This window comes from Canis lupus, chromosome 20 (genome assembly GCF_003254725.2).
Source record: "Canis lupus dingo isolate Sandy chromosome 20, ASM325472v2, whole genome shotgun sequence".
Classification (NCBI taxonomy): Eukaryota; Metazoa; Chordata; class Mammalia; order Carnivora; family Canidae; genus Canis; species Canis lupus.
The window spans coordinates 44,191,812-44,211,515 of record NC_064262.1 but is presented as its reverse complement, the minus strand read 5'-3'; the positions used below and the strand labels follow the sequence as shown (position 1 = coordinate 44,211,515).

At 56.1% G+C, this 19,704-nt stretch overlaps 3 protein-coding genes and 1 non-coding gene across 4 annotated transcripts in view; all 4 read right to left on the bottom strand.

The window, feature by feature from the left end:
• Positions 1–1,750: 1,750 nt before the first annotated feature.
• On the bottom strand, positions 1,751–9,105 carry HAPLN4 (hyaluronan and proteoglycan link protein 4). Its single transcript, XM_035703316.2, has 7 exons — positions 9,100–9,105; positions 8,729–8,847; positions 7,379–7,600; positions 6,334–6,451; positions 5,657–6,020; positions 3,736–4,077; positions 1,751–3,333 (listed from the first exon to the last, which is right to left on the bottom strand). The coding sequence occupies exons 1-7, from the start codon at positions 9,103–9,105 to the stop codon at positions 2,942–2,944; spliced, it is 1,563 nt and encodes a 520-aa protein (XP_035559209.2). The 3' UTR covers positions 1,751–2,941.
• Positions 8,678–15,742, bottom strand: TM6SF2 (transmembrane 6 superfamily member 2). The gene is made up of 10 exons (XM_025458176.3): positions 15,559–15,742; positions 13,836–13,939; positions 13,308–13,405; positions 13,136–13,239; positions 12,663–12,745; positions 12,148–12,272; positions 11,521–11,622; positions 11,112–11,204; positions 10,311–10,430; positions 8,678–9,429 (listed from the first exon to the last, which is right to left on the bottom strand). The coding sequence occupies exons 1-10, from the start codon at positions 15,651–15,653 to the stop codon at positions 9,223–9,225; spliced, it is 1,131 nt and encodes a 376-aa protein (XP_025313961.1). The 5' UTR covers positions 15,654–15,742; the 3' UTR covers positions 8,678–9,222.
• Positions 15,743–18,219: 2,477 nt separating this feature from the next.
• The window catches only part of SUGP1 (SURP and G-patch domain containing 1), a 31,696-nt gene continuing 30,211 nt past the window's right edge, over positions 18,220–19,704 (bottom strand). Inside the window, exons 12-14 of the mRNA XM_025458178.3 lie at positions 18,882–19,027; positions 18,673–18,802; positions 18,220–18,417 (exon numbers count right to left, since the gene is read on the bottom strand). Of these exons, the coding sequence (XP_025313963.1) occupies positions 18,391–18,417; positions 18,673–18,802; positions 18,882–19,027 (303 nt within the window). The 3' untranslated portion in view covers positions 18,220–18,390. The remainder of the gene's footprint in view (positions 18,418–18,672; positions 18,803–18,881; positions 19,028–19,704) is intronic.
• Positions 19,470–19,573, bottom strand: LOC112667004 (U6 spliceosomal RNA). Its single transcript, XR_003141000.1, has one exon. It is a non-coding gene; the product is annotated as a U6 spliceosomal RNA (small nuclear RNA).

Here is a 19,704-nt window from a genome sequence, read left to right as displayed (position 1 = left end):
GAGTATCATTCTAAGAGTGGTCGTTAGTTACATTTTCCTGGAAAAACTAGGAAACTGGAACCGCGGAAGGGAGAAAGAATGCCAGCAGGGGAAAGGTCGGATGAAAGAAATCCCGTGCACTCATGCCTGGAAATATGCCCCTTACCACTCCCCTCTTCAGGGAGGCGAAGGCCCATCAGCCCAAGGTGGTCTAACCCAGTGGCTGGGCCACCTTCAGGTGAGTGGTCGGAGTCTCCAAGCTCTGTCACATCGGGTATTGAGGGAGTGAGCAGTGACATCGACTATCTCACTTCGATAACCTGATCACTTTTACAGCTTTTTCTCTTTTCCCTGGGCTTGTATCCAGAAACTTTCAATGTTTTTCACTCCACCATCCCCCCACCCCCACTCCACCTCTGCACCAGGGATAACTTGCAACCTCTCTGCCTTGCTGGTGCAAGAACTTTCTGTCCAGTTTTTGCACAATTTGTACCTAGGGAATTGAGAGGAACCACTGGATGTGTCAATGACCCAAGCTGGACTGGGCTGAAACAAGCCAGACACATGGGGGAGGATGCAAGAAAGAGAGTGAAGGCAGACTGGGGGAAAGGAGGGGAGATATTGTTGGAGAGGACAGTCCTGGGGAATGACGGGGGTGGCTTCCCGACCAAATCATCACCACACACCCCCAGCTGGGAAATACTTTGCCCACCTAAGTGCATTCATGAAGTAATTACCCACCGGCTGCCATACAACAACAACAACAACACTTTTTTTTTTTTTTTTTTTTTTGAGCCCCTGCTATATGCTTTGCACTCACTGGGACCTCAGAACAGCTCTGGTACAGAGGAAGAAACAGGCTCAGCGGGTTGTCACTTGGTCATAGAGGCAGGATTCGAACCCAAGCCCACCTGATTCCAAAACTCATAGATGGGTTTCCTTAAGATGGGTGTGACAGTAAGGTGAGGAGTGGGATGCTTCCAGGAGGGCCCTCAGTGCTACTTCACATAAGACCTTGGAGCTGAGGTCTCCCATAGTTGGGGTGGCTTTGTTCTCGGACCATCTCTCCTGAGCTGGCTCTCAACATGGGGGTAAGGGGTGGAGAGTGGGGAAGGAGGGGATCTGGCTGGGTCCTAATATCTTAGCACAAATTGTCCTTTAGAACTGGGGCTCACTGCGGATTTTGAAGTTTAAAAACATTCCATCTCTCCTGGATCTCTAAGGAATGAAATGAGGAGCATGGGGCCGTTAGAGGAGAGAGGAGCTCAGTGAAAATGGAGATGTGGTCTCAGAAGGGAAAAGGGGAGCCCAGAGCTTGCACAACATAAAGGGCCAGGGCTGCCAGAGTCGGTTTTCTCATCTGTGCGGCAGCAATGAAAACACCTGGGGGTTGCAAGAGTGTCTCATGCACTGTTGTCTGGGATATAGTTAGCGTGCAGAGGATGTCCAGCAGCTCCAGAAGTCCAGCCATATCTGGGGATGCTGCCTGGGGCTGGGCCTATCTGGTTAAGGGGCAGACATTAAGCTCTATGGGGTGCAGTTACAGCCCATAGTAAGAAGTTCCTGAGAGCTGGGAGTTGGTTGTCATGGGGACGATGCAGACAGTCTCTATGGTGATAGCTCGGTGAGGGGGTGCTGCTGACCTGGGAAAGCCTAGGGGGAAAGGTGTTCTGTTACCTCAGACACCAGAGTTTGGTTTCCATAGCAACAGCTATGGGGTTTAAGCAGCTTGGAGGCAGAGTTTGGAGGGTGGCAAGGAGCTGGCATGCACCTGGGGAAAGGGACAGGGTGTTTCCATGGTGAGAGCCAGGGAACTGAATGCTGGGTCACTCTTGGGACAGTTAGAGGGTTGGAAAGGGTGGTCTTCCCGACTGTTGGTCAGGACGGGGACATCCAGAAGTGAGTAGTAGCTCTCTAATGTCCGGAGGGGAAACGTGTGGTAACCATGGTTACAGCTGGCGGAGGAAGGTACATCTCCATGGGTGTGACTGATGAGGGAAGGGCTGTGTGACTAGGTTACAGGTAGAAGTTGGGCTGGTCGCCTTGGTAACAATGGGAAGTGGGACAGCTTGTCTCCATAGTGAGTGACATGGATCCTATAGATCCCTGGGCCCAGGGGATGGTCTCTTTGGTGACAGCCAGGAAAGAGGCCATCAGGTAGGAGCAGATTTGCTCCCTCCAGAGATACCTGAGGGGCGGGGCATGGCCACCAGTCATGCGAGCCAGCTGGGGCATGTCAATCTGTTTTAGTGGGTGACAGACAAGGCAGGTCTTCCCTGAAACTGGAGGGGTGGGGGTATTCAGGGTGACCTGGAAACATGGCCTGTCATTCTGCACACTTTGAGGGATTCACAGGGGAAGGAGGAATAGGGATACCCAATTTCCAGGTCATCATTGGGGAGAGGACAGAAGCCCAGTCTCCATGTGATCATGGGGCGTGATCACCGGATGAATTCGGAGATTTCCATTTTTTCTACATGTAAGGGGGAAAGGGGTTCAGTGTCCAGATGACCATAAGGGATGATAATCTTCAGTCTCCAGGGAGATGTAGAGGCCCTGAGGCCAATCTCCAGATAATCCTGGGGGTCCAGCCTCCAGGAGACCATGGGGGATGGTTCTGTCTGTTTTCAAGTAACCTCGGGAGGCGTGGTCAGTCTTCAGGAGACCTCAGGGTCTGTTGCCCTCCGGGGTGTTCAGGTGGCATGCCCCATCTCCTGGGGAAAGTCGAGGGAGGAGGGGAAGTCCACTGTCCAGGAGAGGTGTGGCCTTGATCAGTCTCCCAGAACTGGCTAGTCTATGAGGACCCCAGGGGGCGCAGCCAGTGTTCAAGACCACAGGAAGCCCCGTCAGCCTGCAGGGCGCCGCAGGGGGCGTGGCCAGTCTCCAGTCACGTGGCCGGTCTCCAAGAGACCGCAGAGCACTCGGCCAGCCGCCAAGCACCCCAATCATCTGCGCCCAGGGCCTAGACGCGCAACGGGGTCCAAGCAGCGGGGTCGCGCGCGCCTCCGGCCCAGCCACCGCCTCCGGCCCAACCCCAGCCCCAGCCGCCGGGCGCGGGGTCCGGCGCACCGGGCGCGCGGTAGCAGTAGACGCCAAAGAGGCGGCGCGTGGCGTCGGGGAATCCTAGGCTGCGGACGCCGGGCCGGCGGCCGCCGCAGCGCGCGCGCGGGTTCACGATGGGGTAGCGCGCGCTCCCGTCGGCCAGCCAGCCCGCGGTGCAGCGGTCCAGCAGCTGCAGCTTCCACGCCGCGAAGAGCTGTCCCACCTTGGCCACGGCCGCGCCGCGCGCCGCGCACGCACGCGCTGCTCCCGAGAAGGGCACGGGCCGCAGCGGCTTCAGGAAGAACACACGTCCTGCAGTGGAGTGGGGGAGAGTGCTTAAGGCCAATCTCGGGAGCTGGCCTCCCCAGGATTCAGACGCTTTCCACCTCCCACGTGCCTGCAACCCAGGACCCGAACCACAGGACTCGGGAGCACCCCCACCCCTGCAGTCCTGGATCCCAGCCTTGGCCGGGGCAGCGTCGGTGCCAGGCGATGCTTGACTGCCGCGCCTTGGCAGTCCGGGGGTGGGATATCCCGGTCTGGACCCCCCGCCCCGAGGGTCGGAGTGGATAGAAGGGGCTAAACGGAGGAAACTGAGAGGGCGGGAAAGAGATTGAGAGGGAGGACTCTCAAGGGGCGGGGCCTCGCGGACAGGGCGGATCCCGAGCCTGCGGGGGGGGCGGGGTCTCCTCCCCGGGGGCGGGGCCTACACACCCGGGAGGTTGGATGTGAAGCAGAAGGCGTCGTAGCGTTCCTCGGCGTTATGGCGGTAGCCGTAGTTGCGCACGCCCCCGGAGGCGCCGCCGCCGCCGCCGCCGGTCCCGGCGCTCCCGGCTCCGCCCAGGCCGCCGCAGGGCTCCCGGGGCTGGCTCACCGGGTACTGCACGGAGCCGTCGCGCAGCCAGCCTGCATTGCACCAGTCCAGGCCATCGCGCCAGGCCGCGTGCAGCTGCTCTGCCGACGCCAGGATGCCGTCCTGCTCAGCGCAGGCGCGCTGCGCCTCGGTGAAGGTCAACTTGTAGCGGCCTCCACGGGGGTGGTAAGGGAAGACAACGCCTGGGAGGACAGACATAGGGCTCAGCTCGGGAATCCCAGCCCTCCCCTACCCACCTGACATCTGAGGTGCTGCGTAACTCTTCAACCTAGAGTTTCCACTCCATCCCTCACTCTGGCCTTAGTCCTACCACACGGGTTCTCAGCTCACTTCCCTGTGGTTCTCCTTGCCTTACGCATGGGATTCACTTGACCTTCCCTTTTATTTACTTAATCATGGCCACCCACTTCTACCACTGGAGACCTTTGCTTATGTACTTTGTTTTCCACTTTCCATCTGCTGCACTCCTATTCATCCTTCAAAACCCAGCCCCCACCACCCTTCTTCCTTCAGTCTTTAGTGCTTCGGACAATTCCTCAGCACTGGGAGCTTCCATCTGGTCAAGCCCTGAGCTCATGGAGCTGGGAATGTCTGTGACCACTGCTGACTCACCCAACAGGGACCCGAGACCTCTTTGATCCCCAACATTATCCAGGGCAGTTCCCACTGGTTTCTCTTCCACCTTCAGTTCTTATAACTTGTCCTTCATTGGACCTACAGTCAACTCAGCTCATCAGCATTCTGTGTGTATGTTTGAGGGGCAGACCTTGGAGATGGAACATGCATCTTTCAGCAGACTCTGGGAGGAGCAAACAGGGGCCAGAAAGAAGACCTGGAGCCTGAAGGCGGAGGCTCGAGTTCTAACTCCGCCACTCACTTGCATGGGCAAGGCTCTAACCTCTCTGAGCTAGTTGCTCATCTGCTGGTAATAACATCTCCCTCAGACTTTTTGGGAAAATTAAACAAGAGACTTCAAAGACCTCTTCAAGCTCTTTGAAAATGTCCAATAAAGAAGAGGTGCTGCTATTATTGCTGTCATTTGCTATTGTTGGGAGGTTCAACAAGTAAGGGCTCTGAAATCTCTCCCAGAATCTTCTCTGGGGGACTGAGGAAGGCGACCCAAGTGGGAGATAACTCCTCAGATAGAAACCCCACTTTCCAGCTCCACAGTCAGAGCACCCCATCTCCCAGCCGCAGTGATTGGCTCATGGATGGACACATGACTCAACCTGGGCCAATGAGGGACAACCCTGAGACTCTAGCTAGCACTGCTAGGAAATTAATAGCTAAGTTGGAGGAGGGAAGCCTGGCTCTACTTTTTGGTTCCATCCGGGGAAACCTGCCTGAAGAACACTCACTTAGGGAAACAGAGCTGAGGGACGAATTCCTGACATGGTGTGAGTGGATCTCCCTGGATTTCGCTGGGCCTGGATACTACCCCCAGGGTTTCCCAAAGCCCTTACTGTTGGCACTTTAGACTGGATCATTCTTGGGGATGTGAGGGGGGAGAGACACGACTGTTCTGTGCATTGTAGGATGTATTGCAGCATCCCTGACCTCTGCCCACTAGATGCCATCAGCAACCCCCTCTAGCCATTGCCAATGTTCCTGGGGAGGAAATTCACCTCAGATCAGAACCATTACCCTACCCTACCAAGCCTCAAATTCTTTTAGGCCAACTTGATTTGGTTTCTGTCCTTTGCAATACTTCCTACCCTCCTCCCTTAGAAACTTGCTTCATCCTGTCCATAAGCTGGTTACCTTCCAGGTCCAGCTTGACCATGCCAGTGTCATCCTCCAGCTCATTGGTGACCTCGCATTCGTAGCGCCCGTAATCCTGCAGCGTAACATTTCGGAGAACCAGGGAGGCATCCCCGGGTCCATCGCCCTGCAGTTCGGCCCGCCCGCGGTAGCTGCCAAATGCTCGGTGCTGGGGCCCCAGCGCCACGAAGACGTCGGCAAAGGCCAGTGGATCCACCACCTTGGTCCACTTGAGGCGCACCCCGTCGTGGTCGTGGGCGGCTGCCTCATAGTGGTAGCGGCAGGGCAAGACGATGGTGCCCCCCCTGTGACTGACCACCTGCCCAGGCGCCGTCTGCACCACCACGGAGCCCCGACTCACCCTCTGCGGGAGGGTCAAGTAGGGTTCAGAAGAGGTCCTAGGGGGCAGGGTGAGGAACCTGGGGAAGGGAATCCCGGGAAAGGGAATTCCAGGGAAGTGCTGTGGGAAGAAGGCTTGGGCGGAGGTCAGGGGGTCGGAAGGTTAAAGGAGATCAGGAAAGGGAACTAGGACTCAGAGGGTGAGGGACTTGGGGGGGGGGGTGTCTATGACCCTCAGGAATGCTCCATGCCTACCCACTGTATCCTCCCTGCTCCCAGGCAGTCACATTCGGGCAGGACTCCTGCAGGGCAAGACCCGCTTCCGCTGTCAGACTCACCGAGCACGTGCACGACCTTCTTCCGTCCGCGCTGCGCCCCTGCGGGGGCCGTGAGCAGCAGGACTCCCCAGGCCGCAGCCCAGAGCGCGCCGGCACCGAGGGCCGCCCGAGCACACACCTGGGGGCACAGGGTACTCGGTCCCGCCTCCTGGACTTGGCCTGTCGGAGGACCAGCCTCCTGACCTTCCTTCCCCACCGCGAGGACTTCTCGCGTGCCCAGGTCCCCACCCTGGCCAGGGTCCCAGAGGACTCGCCCAAGGAGAAGGCTGGCGGACCCTTCCAGCCCTCCCCCTCCCCCCACCCCCCTACCCCCCTACCCCCGCCGCACTCTCCCGGGACTTCACATTCCCGCTCCTCCGCCAAGCCCACGCCCCCGGGCTCACTTGCCCAGGGTCTGGCGCCCGCAACCCGCCAGCTCCCCTAACCCCAACCCCTAAGGCTCGGAGCTCCGCCCCCTTCCGTGGCCGGCCCCGGCCAGGATTGGGAGGGAGGGGGGAGGAGCTGGAGCAGCGGCAGCGGCAAGGTTATCGGTGCGCCAGGAGACTGCAGCAAAGCGGCCGGGGTGTGGGGGCGGCGGGGGAGGGGGGTGCCAGGGGGAGAGTCAGAGAGGGGTAGAGACGCGGAGAGAGGGCGAGGAAAGGGAAAGAGACAGAGAGAAAAGCAGGGAGAGATGAGGAGAGACGGATGGAGAGAGAGGGAAAGACACAGAGAAGGGTAAGGAAAGATGGAGAAAGGGTAAGGAAAGAAGGGAGAGAGGAAAGAGAGCAAGAGGGGCAAAGAGAAGAGAGGGCTTGGAGGGAGGGAGAGATAGAGACTCGGAGGATGAGAAGAGGGACCAGGAAGACCAAAAGAGGGAGAGAAAAGTAGGGAAAGGAGAGGCAGAGTTGGAGATGCAGAGATAGAAGAGGGTGAGAGACGGCAGGGACGGGAGAGACGGAGCGGGGAGAGACTGAGAAGAGAAGCACGGAGGGACGCAGGTTCAGACACGGAGCCAGACAATCCCAGAGAGGCACCTACCGGGACCCGCGCCCGCGGCCCCACTCACCATCTTGCCCGTGCGGCCCCCGCCGAGCGGCCCCTACGCGCCGGGACTGCGCTCCCCGCACACCCAGGAAGGACTGGGCAAGTCCCTTCGGGCGGCGCAATCCCGGCGTCTGCCTGCAAGGGGAGGAGGGAGGCGAACGGGGGTGCGGGGAGGAGCTTTAAAGGGAACGCGGCGACGCGCACTCGTCGAGGAAACCCGGGCGCGGGCGGAGGAAGGACCGCACTGGACAGTCAGTGCAGGACAATGATCCTGCTGGCTGACCTTGGGTGGGCAGAGGAACCTCTGGGCCTCAGTTTAACTCTCTGTAAAATGGAGGAAGGGGGACTGACGGAGTCTTCCATCTAGGATGCCCAAGGTGAGCCGGGGGGCTGAGTAACCTGGGAAAGGGGCGTGGCCTGCAGGCCTCAGTTTTCCCATTTGTCACTTGGTGGCCATCGAGGTGTCCTGGGCCCTGGCACCCAAGAGGGGCTCACTCGGCGGGGTGGGGGCCCACAACAGTCACACACTCTGCAGAGGGAACATGCAGCAACAGGTCCAAATCTGACTCTGCCTTTTACCTATGTAGGATCTTGGAAGAGAGACTTGGTATCTTTGAGCCTCAGTTTCCACCTCCAGGAAATGGAGTGCTGTTTTTTTGTTTTTCAGGTTTTATTTATCTGAACTAGACAGAGAGAGAGAGAGAGAGAGAGAGAGAGAGAGAGCATGTGCAGACAGAGGGAGAAGCAGACTCCCTGCTGGGCAGGAAGCCTGATGCGGAGCTCCATCCCAGGACACTGAGATCATGATCTGAACTGAAGGCAGATGCTTAACCGACTGAGCCACCCAGGCACCCCAAGTACTGGTTCTTTGGTGAAGATCCAAAGGTTAGACATACAATGGGTTCCTAAAAAATGTTGGTAGGGGTGGTGAGCAGGGGAGCCTGATCAAGCCTCTGACCCACTCTGGGCCTGAGTCACCCCGAACCTGGCCCTTTACCCAAGTTCAAAAATCAAATCAGGAAAAAAAAAAATGAGCCTTTCCCCCCAACCCCTTGGCTGCCTCCTCAGCCCCAGTTTCCCCAAAATATGAGCCAATCATACAGCAGAGTCAAGGTTATAGGGTCCACGGTTGGATGGGCTAGGCCAGGGCTCAGTCCTTTAGCTCAGATGCATCCAGGAGCCATGACCTCTGATCAGGACATTTGCAGCCTATGAGCTCAGTTTCCCCATCAGGAATATGGGGTGAGATCCAGCATTATAACACTTGAGGTTAGCCCTTGGTAATGGTATATGGTAGGTGCTTAATAACTGTGCCACACCATTTGTTATTATAATTTATTGTCAGATTTTGGGTGTTTCTCTCCTGACTGACCTCAGGCTGGTCTTTGGACCTCTCTGAGCCTCCATTTTCCCCATCTGGAAGATGGAGCTGTGCACACCAGCCAGAGGCTGACTGCTGCTGTCCAGCACCTCTGGCTCCTGGTGGTCATGCTGGCAGTGATGGGTAGGCCCTCATGGGGTGAATGAAGCAAGTCCTTCACCTCTGAATCCTGAAACACTCAGGCAGCAGCAATATTTGGGCATCAAAAGGTTTTTTACTAAAAGGATCCATGGGGGTATGATGGGTAAATTCTGGAGTAGAACAGTCTGTATGGGATTGGGGTACCATGACAGTTGAACATGTCTAGGCCTCAAGGGCACATGTGTCCCCTGGGTCTCCCATCCAGCTCATTGGCCTGATACCACCATAGCCAGAACCAAAGACACCTGGAGATGTACTTTCTATCTCTAAGAGACCCAGCCCACCCTTCCCACAGCAGGGCTGGCTGGGCATGGAAACCGAGTCCTGGGTCGTCTCCAGCCCTGTCAATGCTCCTTCTTGTGGTGTGCCAGAGGACCAGGGGGTGGGCGCAAGAAGAAGGCAGGCCACCACAGGCAGCGGAAGGCCAGCAGATGGGGACCCAGCGCATATAGCAGGTTGTACCCGAAGAAGCTGGCCCAGGCGTCGTCAGGCACGCGGTAGGTGAAGGGCGTGCGAAGATGCATGGAGGCACCCATGTGTGAGAACTGTGCCTAGTGGCCACACAAGGAAGATGTATGTCAGGAGCCAGGAGAGAACAAGTCCCAGCAACATCCCACCTTAGGGAGCCCAGGGGGTCCCTGTCCCTCTCACTGGCTGCTGACATGTCTCCCCTCTCTAGTTCATCTGTCTGCCTCTAAATATCTCTGGGTCCACATTTCCTGTCTGTCTATGAACCTCTCCCCAGCTGTCTAACCATTACCATCTTCACACTGTTGGACCCTGTTTTCCATCTCTGACCTGGGTCCAGCTCCTCCTCCCTACCCCAGGCAGCTGCCTTTGACACAAATCCTGTTGATTCTACCCCAGAGATGTCTTCCAGGTCTCCACTGCTCGGGCCTCAGGCTTCATAACTTTCCATCAGGAATCCTGAAACAGGCCCCCCAGCTCTGACTGGGCCCTCCACAGCTCAAACACATTCCATGGCTCCCCCAGCTCAGAGTTCAAAGCCTTCAGTATCTAGCTGTCAAATTCTCTTGCCTCTGCCTCTGTGTTGTGGTTCTACTAAACCACTATCCCCCTCTATGTCTTTATGCTGTTCCCATTTCTGAAATGCTCTTCCTTGCCTAGAGAATTCATATCCATACACCAAAACCCAGCTCCTATGCCCACTCTTTTAGGAAACGTTCCCCTTCTGGAATTGCTCTCAGCCCCTATCCTTTCCTCTCTCTAGTTATGACCCCATAGGGTTGGGAGTGTTTGGGTCAGGTACTTTCTCCCCGTAACTAGGGAATCCTAGGGTACCAAGCTGGGGCTGGGGCCTCTCAGAGGCTCAGCATCACTCTGTTCAGGGAGAGCACAAAAGCAATTGATGGGCAGGCAGAAAATTTCTTCCCTACAGACCCAACCACACCTCCCCCGCCCCACACCACACCTGGCCAACAGCTCCAGCAAACACCAAGGCCCAGTCAGGCAGCCAAGAACAGCCAGGGAAGATGAGGGCATAGGCAGCCAGGCCATAGAAGGGCATAACGTAGAACATGTACACCAGCATCTGAAGGACACACAGCCAATAGAATGAGCAGCAGCTGCCTTCCTGACACCCCTGAGGTGGAAGCCCCAGGGAGGATCTGACCAACCTCAGACCTCAGGCTCTCTGCACATCTCAACCCTGTGTACATCGCTCCTCTGTTTCCCTTGCGTATCCAGCCCCCTGAGCTCCACCACATACATACATACACACACTGAACCCACCCACGTTATTCCAGAAGTGGCAGGTGACCCTGGCCTGGCCAACTGGAACACTCCAGTCCCCCCTGCCCCCCGGCCATAATGATCAGTGACAGGATGGGCATATTATTCAGTGATGATGGCATGTGGGCCAATCAAAGCCTGCCTGAGATTTATGCTTAAGCTCTGGAGATATAAAAGCTCACATTCCTCTGGGGTGGCTAAGTAGGGCAGATGGCAGCCTGGCGCTGCCCAAGACTATCTCTGCAATCCCACAAAGTGACTACTTGGGAGTGGAGTCCATGCAAAGAAAACAGAGCCCAGAGACACAGGTAGCCTTAGCTCCTAGATCCAGCCATACTTGAAGACCATATCTGTCTTCCAAAATGAATTTTTGATAGGACAACAAACTGACTTGTGTTTCTGATACCTGCTTCAAAGAGGACTTGCTAGACCTCTATCCATGGCAGGACCATATGCTCTCTCTTCCCATCTGTCCTCTCACCTGCACCTTCGGATAGGCCACGGGGTCCCGTAGGTATGGCTCGTACTGATAGATGTAGACAAAGCAGGCATCTGTGGGGCAGTCAAGCACCACCTGGAGCAGAGAGACAAACCAACAACCTACCTCAAGAAGCCATTTTTCCCACAAGAAGCCTTTTCTACCCTCCCAAGCGAGTCCCATACCCCTTGCTCTGGCCTCCGTTAGCCTTGGTTCTCTCTCTTTGGCTGGGAAGGGTACAGAGAATGGGGCTTTGTCATGGAACACTCAGATGAGACTTGATGAAGAACTTCCCTGGTTGATGAGAAAGGCAAGCAGTGGCCTTTTTGCATTGGCTAAAGGAACACGGTTGACGGGGACAGAAGAGTGGGCTGGAGGCAGAAGAAAGATCGGTTGACAACTGCAGACTCACCAGGCCCCGGAAGAAGGTGAAGAGTCCAGTGAGGGTGAGGTATATGACAAGGGCCAGGTCAACTGGACGTCTCAGGATGCCCTTTCTTTGTTCCTCCTGTACCTGCCCCATAGGAGACAGACAGTGTGAGAAGTCTGGTATCCAGCAGGCACTCAATAAGGCTTCATCCCTTCTTTCCTAATGGCCAAGGAGATGCTTCCAAAGAGGCAATGTTTCTTTTATTTTTTTAAATATTTTATTTATTCATGAGGTATACAGAGAGAGAGGTAGAGGGAGAAGCAGGCTGCCCGCAGAGAGCCCAATGTGGGATTCGATCCCCAGACCCCAGGATCACGACCTGAGCCAAAGGCAGAAGCTCAACCACTGCATGACCCAGTGCCCCTACCACCCGCTTTAAATATTTTATTTATTTGACAGGGAGAGAACACAAGCAGAGGGAGCAGCAAGCAGAGGCAGAGGGAGAAGCAGGCTCCCAGCTGAGCAGGGAGCCAGAGCAGGGACCCTGGGATCATGACCTGAGCCGAAGGAGACACTTAACCGACTGAGCCACCCAGGCACCCCCAAAGAGCCAATGTTTCCGATCAGAAGTAACTCTAATGAGGGACACTCGGGCATGTTGGCACTTACCATAGTGGGGTTACAGCAGGTTGGTGCCCTGGACTGGTTGAAGATCCTCATGCCAGCCCAGCATGGGACTAGCACATAGGGGATGGCAAGGAATAAGGTAGGTCTGACCTCTGAGCTGTATTTACCTATCATGGTAGGAGAGAGGGAGTATCACTCAGTGAGGATCACCCAGGCCTGGTGTGACCCATGAGTCACACCAGACCCCCTGGCTGGAAGTAGTAATTCCCAAATGCAATCTTTATTCAAGCTCTGGCACCTCTGGCTCCCCAGTGCTCATAAGGTGGTGTCCATGTTCCTCAGCCCGGCCTGCTTCAATTTACTTTCTGGATATGGCTTCTATGCTTCAGCTGTTCTTTGCTCCCCTTTGATACACCCTGGGTGTCCCTCCTGCTCAGCCACCCCCACATACTGGGCTGCCTCTCCCCTCTACCTCCCAAGACCTACTTATGAACCTTCTAGGTGTAGCACAGTGACCCAGACTGAGGAGATGGGATCCTTCAAAACCAAGTCCTTACCAAGGATGTTTCCTGGGAGGAACACGAGGATGGTCATGATGAAAGATCCCAGCCAGTATAGTCCAAGGTTCCGGTATCTCTTCCTGAGGCAGGGGATGTGGGGTGACCAATAGATGCCTGTTCCCCAGTCTCAGAGCCCTAGCAAGGGTCTACCCTGGGCTCCTCAACTCTAGGTCCCTCCCAGTTTTGTCCAGGACAGAAGAGACAACAGGGAGATGAATGAGGGACTGAACAGATCGTCTGTCTGAGGACAGAAGTGGCTGCCTAGGCACAGGAGTGTACAAGACAAGAGAGCTGACTACCATTCACTCCTGTGACATTCCCTGGAAACTTCTCCTGACCACTCCTGGCTGGAGCCCTAGAGAGGTCTTTCCTCTACAGACGCTTCTGATTGCATCCAGGATTGGGACCCCATCTGAGGACTTGATCTCCTTCCCAGGATCCAAGTGGCACTCACCCATCCCCCCACGAACCTTCTGCGGATGGCACCAGCCATGGCCAGGTAGAGGAGGTAGTGAACCGTGCCATCCCAGTAGCAGATGAAGATTCCGTGTGCAGTGCGCAAGTAGGGCTCTCCCTGCAGGGGCAGGTCAGGGCTCAGCTGGGCAGAAGGGCAGGAGGCATCCCTGGTGACCCCCTACATACCTCCTTGTTATAGAAGTCCATGAAGCCCACCACGTAGCCATCTTCCTGGAGAGCAATCAGGAGGTCCACCACAGAGGTGAAGGAGAAGACAGCAAATACTGTGGGGAGAGTGGGCGGGGCATGGCCCAGGTGGGGGCGGGGCCTGAGGCAGTGTGTCTGGGACCCAGAGTCCAGGTAAGGAACTAGGCTCAGCTGCTCCCAGTCACCATTCCACAGGTCACATGACCCACAGCCCTGCCTCTTGAGGAGGCACAGTCCCTGCCTCTGGGAGTCCTCAGGCTGAGAAGGCACTGACCCTGCCCTCAGGAAATCCCAAAGTGATGAGGAAGTATGGTCTTTTAGGGGCTCCCAATCTGATGTAAAGATACAGTCCTGCTCTCAGGAGCCCCAGGTCTGAAGTGGGAGGTCCTCTGAGGTTCCCCAACCAATGAGGTTTCTCCAGTCTCTTTGAAGTTCTCCAGTCTGATGGAAGCCCTTTAAGGGGATGGAGGAGGCCCCTGCTCACACCGTTCTCTCCTACTAACTTACCAGCATAGAGTGGGTCATAGTAGATCTCGCCGGGGGACAAGTTGTAGATAGTCACAAAAAGAAGACCCAGGATCAGGGCACTCATCAATGCCAGCCCCAGGGGGCTATAAAGAGGGAAAACAAGTCAGAGAAGCCAGGCCCAGTGCTGAGGCCCCACCCCACCCTGGTGAGGGCAAAAGCAGGTTCCAGGATGCTCCAGATATTGAGACTGAAATTTTTCCATCCAGGAATCTCCTATCCTGAAACTGCCCTTTCCCATCACTAGGCTGTTACCTGAGCTGTTTCTCCCTCCTGGAAACTCCTTCCAGAAATCTCTTCCACTTGGCAAACTCCTACTGACCCTTTATGGCCTATCTTTCATGGTTCCTCCTCTAGGAAGCCCTCCCTGACTCCCTAGAAAGACTCATTGCCAAACTTAGGCCAAGTACAGAGGGGGCATCAGTTAACTCTTTCTGACTACACAATCCATCCCGTCACTTGCTGATATATGTTTGATTCGGTTTGCTGCCAGTCATTCAACACCACAAAGCCACTGTGTGGCCAGACCCAGCTTCTAAACCTGTCAGGTCTCTAGTGCTCAGCACTGTACACCTCACTTTCTGAACCTCCTGACTCCTCCCAGCTGAAGTCCAAATGCTTCTATCAACTCCACCCAACCCCTGCCCAGATCTGTCCCAATCAACCAGGTAAGACAGGTCAACCAGTTGCATAGATAATAAATAGAAGCCAGGATGGAAGCCTCCAACACTAGTGGGAAGAGTGGGAAAGCTCTCCAAGGTCCTACACTCCCCTACACTCTCTTCAAGCTCCTACCTTTTCACGGACCCCTTTGGCACCTAAGATCCCCATCCTGGCCCTATCTGACCAACAATGACAATTATACTAATCAGATGAGACCACACAAGCCTATGCACATGATTTGTAATCCTTAACTGTAACTATGGGATGAGGTCTAGGATTATATTCATTACACACTGAAGAAACACAGGCTCCCAGAAGCAATCAGGCTCACCCAGGATCCAGGGGGATGGAGGCAGGAATTTGTACCCAAGGAGCCAACCCCACAGTCAAGACTCCCTCTACCCCATGTCTTGAGTTGAACTAGGTTGGGGAGTGTGAGGGCTTGCAGATGCCCGGCACCCTAGTGACAAGATCCACAGGGCTGGGGTTAGGAGACAAGAGAGGTCACAGCATGTGGGGGACACTGAGGCTAAAGACAGGGTGGGCCAAATTTTAACAGAAGAAAGTCTCAGGCCTGCGATAGGCGATGGAGGGGTGGTGGAACAGAACTCCAGTGTGCGTGTGTCAAGAGCTGGGTAATCAGAACCTTATCTGGGGCAATACTTTGACCTTTGGTAACTTTGGAGCTGGGCACATCCCTGGGAAGATCCCAGAAACCCTCCAAAACTCTGCCCTGGGGGAGGGGGGGTCCACTCTGTTTCTCAACCTCCTTTCCCTTCAAGCCCAAAATGTCCTAGGAGCGCCCCCCCCCCCCATCAACACAGAGCTGCCAGGCCCGCGGAAAGGGGCCTTCAGGTTGCATGGCGGGGGACAGTTCTGGCCTAGCCCTCTCCCTCCCGGCAGGAGCCGCGCAGGGACTCAGGGCTCGGGGGAGCCCGGCTCGCCGCCCGCGCATCCTCGCCTCCCGCCACCGCCGTCCCGGTCCCCCGTTCCCCCTCCCCCGAGGCCGCCCCGGCCCCTCCTGGCCCCTCCCCTCACGCACTGCGAGAGCGCCGAGACGTGGCTGAGCACATAGGACAAGGGGAGGGCGCCGAGCGACAGAGCCGCGATCTTGCCGGCCAGCGGCGGGATGTCCATGGTGGCGGCGCCTGGACCCAGGCTCGGTCCCCGCGCGGCCTCCAGGGCGCTCCGCAACTCCGCGGCCCGCGCGTCTAGGTGGAGGGGGGGTCAGCAGGGACCTGGCCGGCCCCGCCCCGCCCCGCCCGGCGCAAAGGTCGCCCCCCGCTGCGCCAAGGGCTGGCTGCTGTTCCCTAACAGGCCAGCGCGTCCTGGGGAGCCTGAGGCCCCTCGCCCTTGCAGCGGTCCCTTCCCCCTCCTCTCCCCTCACTTCTCAGTAGCCTTCCCCGCTGCCCAGCCTCAGTTTCTCTAGTAAAGGCTAGAACACCTTGTCTCTGGACGCTTCCGCTCTTGAGGCGGGGGACTGCAACCTGGAGACCCTGGGCTAGCAACTTCGTTCTAAGTGAATTTGTTCTCCAGGCCTCCTTCTGCACTTCTGCTCTCTCTGTCCTAAGGACCCGTGTACCTACCTTGACCCTGAACTGGTCCCGTTTTATTTTTAAGATTTTATTTATTCATGGGGCAGAGAGGCAGAGACACAGGCAGAGAGAGAAGCAGGCTCCCCACCAGGAGCCCGATGCGGGACTCCATCCCAGGACCCCAGGATCACGACCTGAGCCACCCAGGTCCCCAAAAGGGGTCCCTTTTTAATTCCACATTCCCTAGACATTCCTCCCTCTAGGATCAAGTGGGCATTGGAGGCATTCCGCGCTGATGGACGAACCTCCATTGCTTGGACACAGAGTTTCCTTCAGGGCCCTTAGATTTGAACGTTCACAGTGGCCACACATGTTTAAACGTGTGTCCCAGTGTAAAGTTTTGACTCTGGGGATCATCTGGAGGCAGGCAGCCAAGGTCAAGGGTTGGGGAGTCCCTTGAAGGACGTGTGTGCTGTGTTCCTCCCATATAGCCTGGGCACCTCAGGGCAGCGTCCCTGCTCAGTGGGTGGGGTCAAAGGGAGGGAGTCCTAAGGATGGGTTTAGATTAGGTGTGGATTGCTAGTTTGGTGAGTTTGGAATATGTTTCTGCCCAGGAGAATGGCTCTGGCCTGGGGCCGGGGTGTGGTTGGGGGGCTCAAAGGGGAGAGTTGAGGGAGGATTCTGAACAGCCTACAGGAGGCTGGAATGCGTCCAGGGGAAAATGCAAAGGGTAGGTGGGGCTGCACCAGGGAGGGGACCATAGTAGGGTGGGGCAAAAATTAGGAGACAGCAGTCTTTGCCACTCCCTCCAACCAGCTTTGAACTCTGGCCCATGTGGTACTTGTGGTTACTAGGAAACAGTGAGCAGGTCTCCACTCAATACCTGCCCTTGAGGGGGCCCCCAGTCTGCTGGTGGGGAAATTTCTAACCCTCACCCTTTTTCCATGCAATCCCTTGGCCTTGTGCCAGCTGGGTCCCATCTCTGAACCTGGGTGACAAGATGATATTCTGGCCACCAACCTGACAGCTTCCCTCCCAGTTGTCCATTGCCCACGGGGTTAAAGTTCAGGTTCCTCTGGGCTGACCTGAGGCTCCAGTCTCATTTCTTGACTTTTCCCAATTCTAGTGGTGCCGACACCCCCAGGCCTCTTTTCTGTCTGCAAGATGGACCCTCTAGTATTTCCTCACCCCTTAAAGCAGATCCTAATATCCCTTCCTCCAGGAAGCCTTGCCACCCTAGCCCACCCCTGCAGGGCCAGGGGTGTCTGATCCGGTTCTGTCTAGCAACCTGGCCTTGCACCTGTGTTCAGGATATGCCTGTACATGCACATTGAATTTGGGTGCCATTCTCTTCCAACTCTCCACTTGCCTGGGAGTCAAGTCCATGGGCTGAATCTGGAGAGCCTCCAGGTTACTAATTCAATTGAAGGGTGACCTTGACCTGGATGGCGAGATACCTGTGACCAAGGCCTAGGGTCACCATCAGGGGAGCTTCTGGCTGCCCAGAGCTACTTTTTTTCCCCCCAGAGATACTCTTGTGCTAAAGACCCAGGACCACTGGGTAGCCTCCACACATGCGAATGTTACTCTTTGCCCTGCCTTGGGAACAATGTCCATGGAGGGGATGACAGGGTGGCATATGTCATCCCAGGCTGGGCTTTGCTGTTGAGACCCCCCAGTCCTGGATGCACCTGGCATGCTTCATCTGTCCACAAAGTTGTCTCCCAGAGGCACAAGCCCCAGGGCCTCATGTGTCCAACCCATTGGCAGGACAGGACCCAGGGCTAGTTGCAGGGAGGGGCTGTCAGCGCCACCTGCTGGTGAGGTGACTGGCACAGGCGTGCCCTAGGTCCACCTGCCCAGCAGATCTGAGGATAGCTGGGCAGTGTCCTGGGACCCCTTCCAACCTAACTCCTGCAGCACAGTGCTACACTGGAAGATCCTTGATGCCCCTCGTCCAGGTGCAGCCAGGTCTTAACTGATCAGCCACCAGCCCCTCTCAGAGGGTCTGTAGATCCTCCCAACTCTAACCTAGGCTGATGATGGCCCCATAGGCAGACAAAGGTCTAGGTGGTTCTCTTGTATTTCTTAGGCACTAGGGAATCTTCCCAGCAGCATCCCAGCCCCAGCTGCCCAGTCCAGCCCCGCTGCTAAAGGAAACAGAGGGGTTTCTGGTGATGGCAAAACCAGGCTGCCATGGTAGGCAAGCACTAGAACTTTAATACACGGCACGACACTCGAGACAACGGGAAAGGCAGGCAGAAATGCAGGCCGGAACATTCCACAGTCCAGGGATGGTCGGTCATTTGGAAAATACATTTGTGGTTTTTCCAGAATACTCAGTAGTAAGGCCGTCTGGGGTTGTTCTGTGGGAGGCAAAAAAGATAACACAGGAAGGGGGTCAATGCCATAGACAGCAGTTCCTCCTGCCCATTAGAACATGCCAGGGAAAGCTGAGCTCACATTCTCCAGAGGGGAGGGAGGTGGAAGAGCTGCTAGTGAGACCTGGACTAGCTGGACTGGGGAAGGAGGGACAGCTCTGTTACCAGCACTGCATCTCCCCTGTTGAGATTCTGGACAGCCTAGCCAGGAGCTGTGGTGGGGGCTGGGGACACACGCACCAGGGGGTTGGGCCGGAAGCGGTAGGCCAGCATCATCCTCTTGCGGAAGGCCTCATACTCATCATCCTCCTTGGAGAGCTCAGCTGGCCGGTCAATGCCAAAGCCTGCTCCATCTACTGTGGTGGTGCCTCTGCAGGGGGGTGACAGGACCAAGTGAGTAGACCAGCCTGATGCCAGCAGGAGGATTTGCAGAGGGTGCATACACTCACTTGTTGACTGGGTTCTTGATGCCCTGGCCCTCTGAGCCCAGCCCATCGCCCTCCTTCCAGCCCATTTTCATCAGCATCTGGTAGCCGATGTTCTCCACCGTCAGCTTGAACTCCTTGTACTCTGAGTAGTCAGGCTCTCGGCCCTCCTGCAGGGCAAAGAGGTGGCTGTCATCTACCGGAGCTGCAACTGTCCCAGGTCCTGGCACTGGCCTGAACACTAGACTCCGCTCCGCCCACCACCAATGGCCTCACTGACTGCTGGGACCACCTGCCCAACTGCATCCTCTGTACCAAGTCAGATTCCTTGACAACAGACCAAGATGTTCCTTTTCAGGGTCCCTAGGGCCAGACTTTGTACCAAGCTGCCTGGGGCAAAGTAAAAGAGGGCAAAGTGACGAGTCACACAGGCCTTACCCACCACGGGAAAGATTAATGGTTCATCAACAAAGAAAAGCCCTACATTCCGAGGGCAATTCGTTGCACAGAATGCTGAGAAGATGTGGTCAATAAGGTGACCACCTTGATTTTTTTTTTTTGGGGGGGGGGTTACTGTTTATTTATGACAAATGTCCCCCACCCGTGGTCTTCAAAAATATGGAACGCTTCATGTATTTGCATGTCATCCTTGTATAGGGGCCATGCTAATCTCTGTATCATTTCCATTTTAGTACATGTGCTGCTGAAGCAAGCACAGGTGACTGCCTTGTTGATGAGGTTACGTGGTACAAAAGCAGTTTTATAAAAATCCCCTAAAAGATAACATGGGATGTGCCCCGTCAGCTGTCTCTCCTCAGAAGCATGATGACAGCATGGGAGGAATGCG

Coding starts and splice junctions, on each gene's coding strand:
- TM6SF2 (XM_025458176.3), bottom strand. CDS start 15,653: ATGGACATCCCGCCGCTGGCCGGCAAGATCGCGGCTCTGTCGCTCGGC. Junction 13,940..15,558: donor CACGTCTCGGCGCTCTCGCA/GTGCGTGAGGGG, acceptor CCCTCTTTATAG/CCCCCTGGGGCTGGCATTGA. Junction 12,746..13,135: donor GCTGGTGCCATCCGCAGAAG/GTTCGTGGGGGG, acceptor CCCCTGCCTCAG/GAAGAGATACCGGAACCTTG.
- HAPLN4 (XM_035703316.2), bottom strand. Junction 7,601..8,728: donor GGTCCAAAGACCAGCCTGAG/GTCAGTCAGGAG, acceptor CTGACTGTCCAG/TGCGGTCCTTCCTCCGCCCG. Junction 3,334..3,735: donor CTTCACATCCAACCTCCCGG/GTGTGTAGGCCC, acceptor ACTCCACTGCAG/GACGTGTGTTCTTCCTGAAG.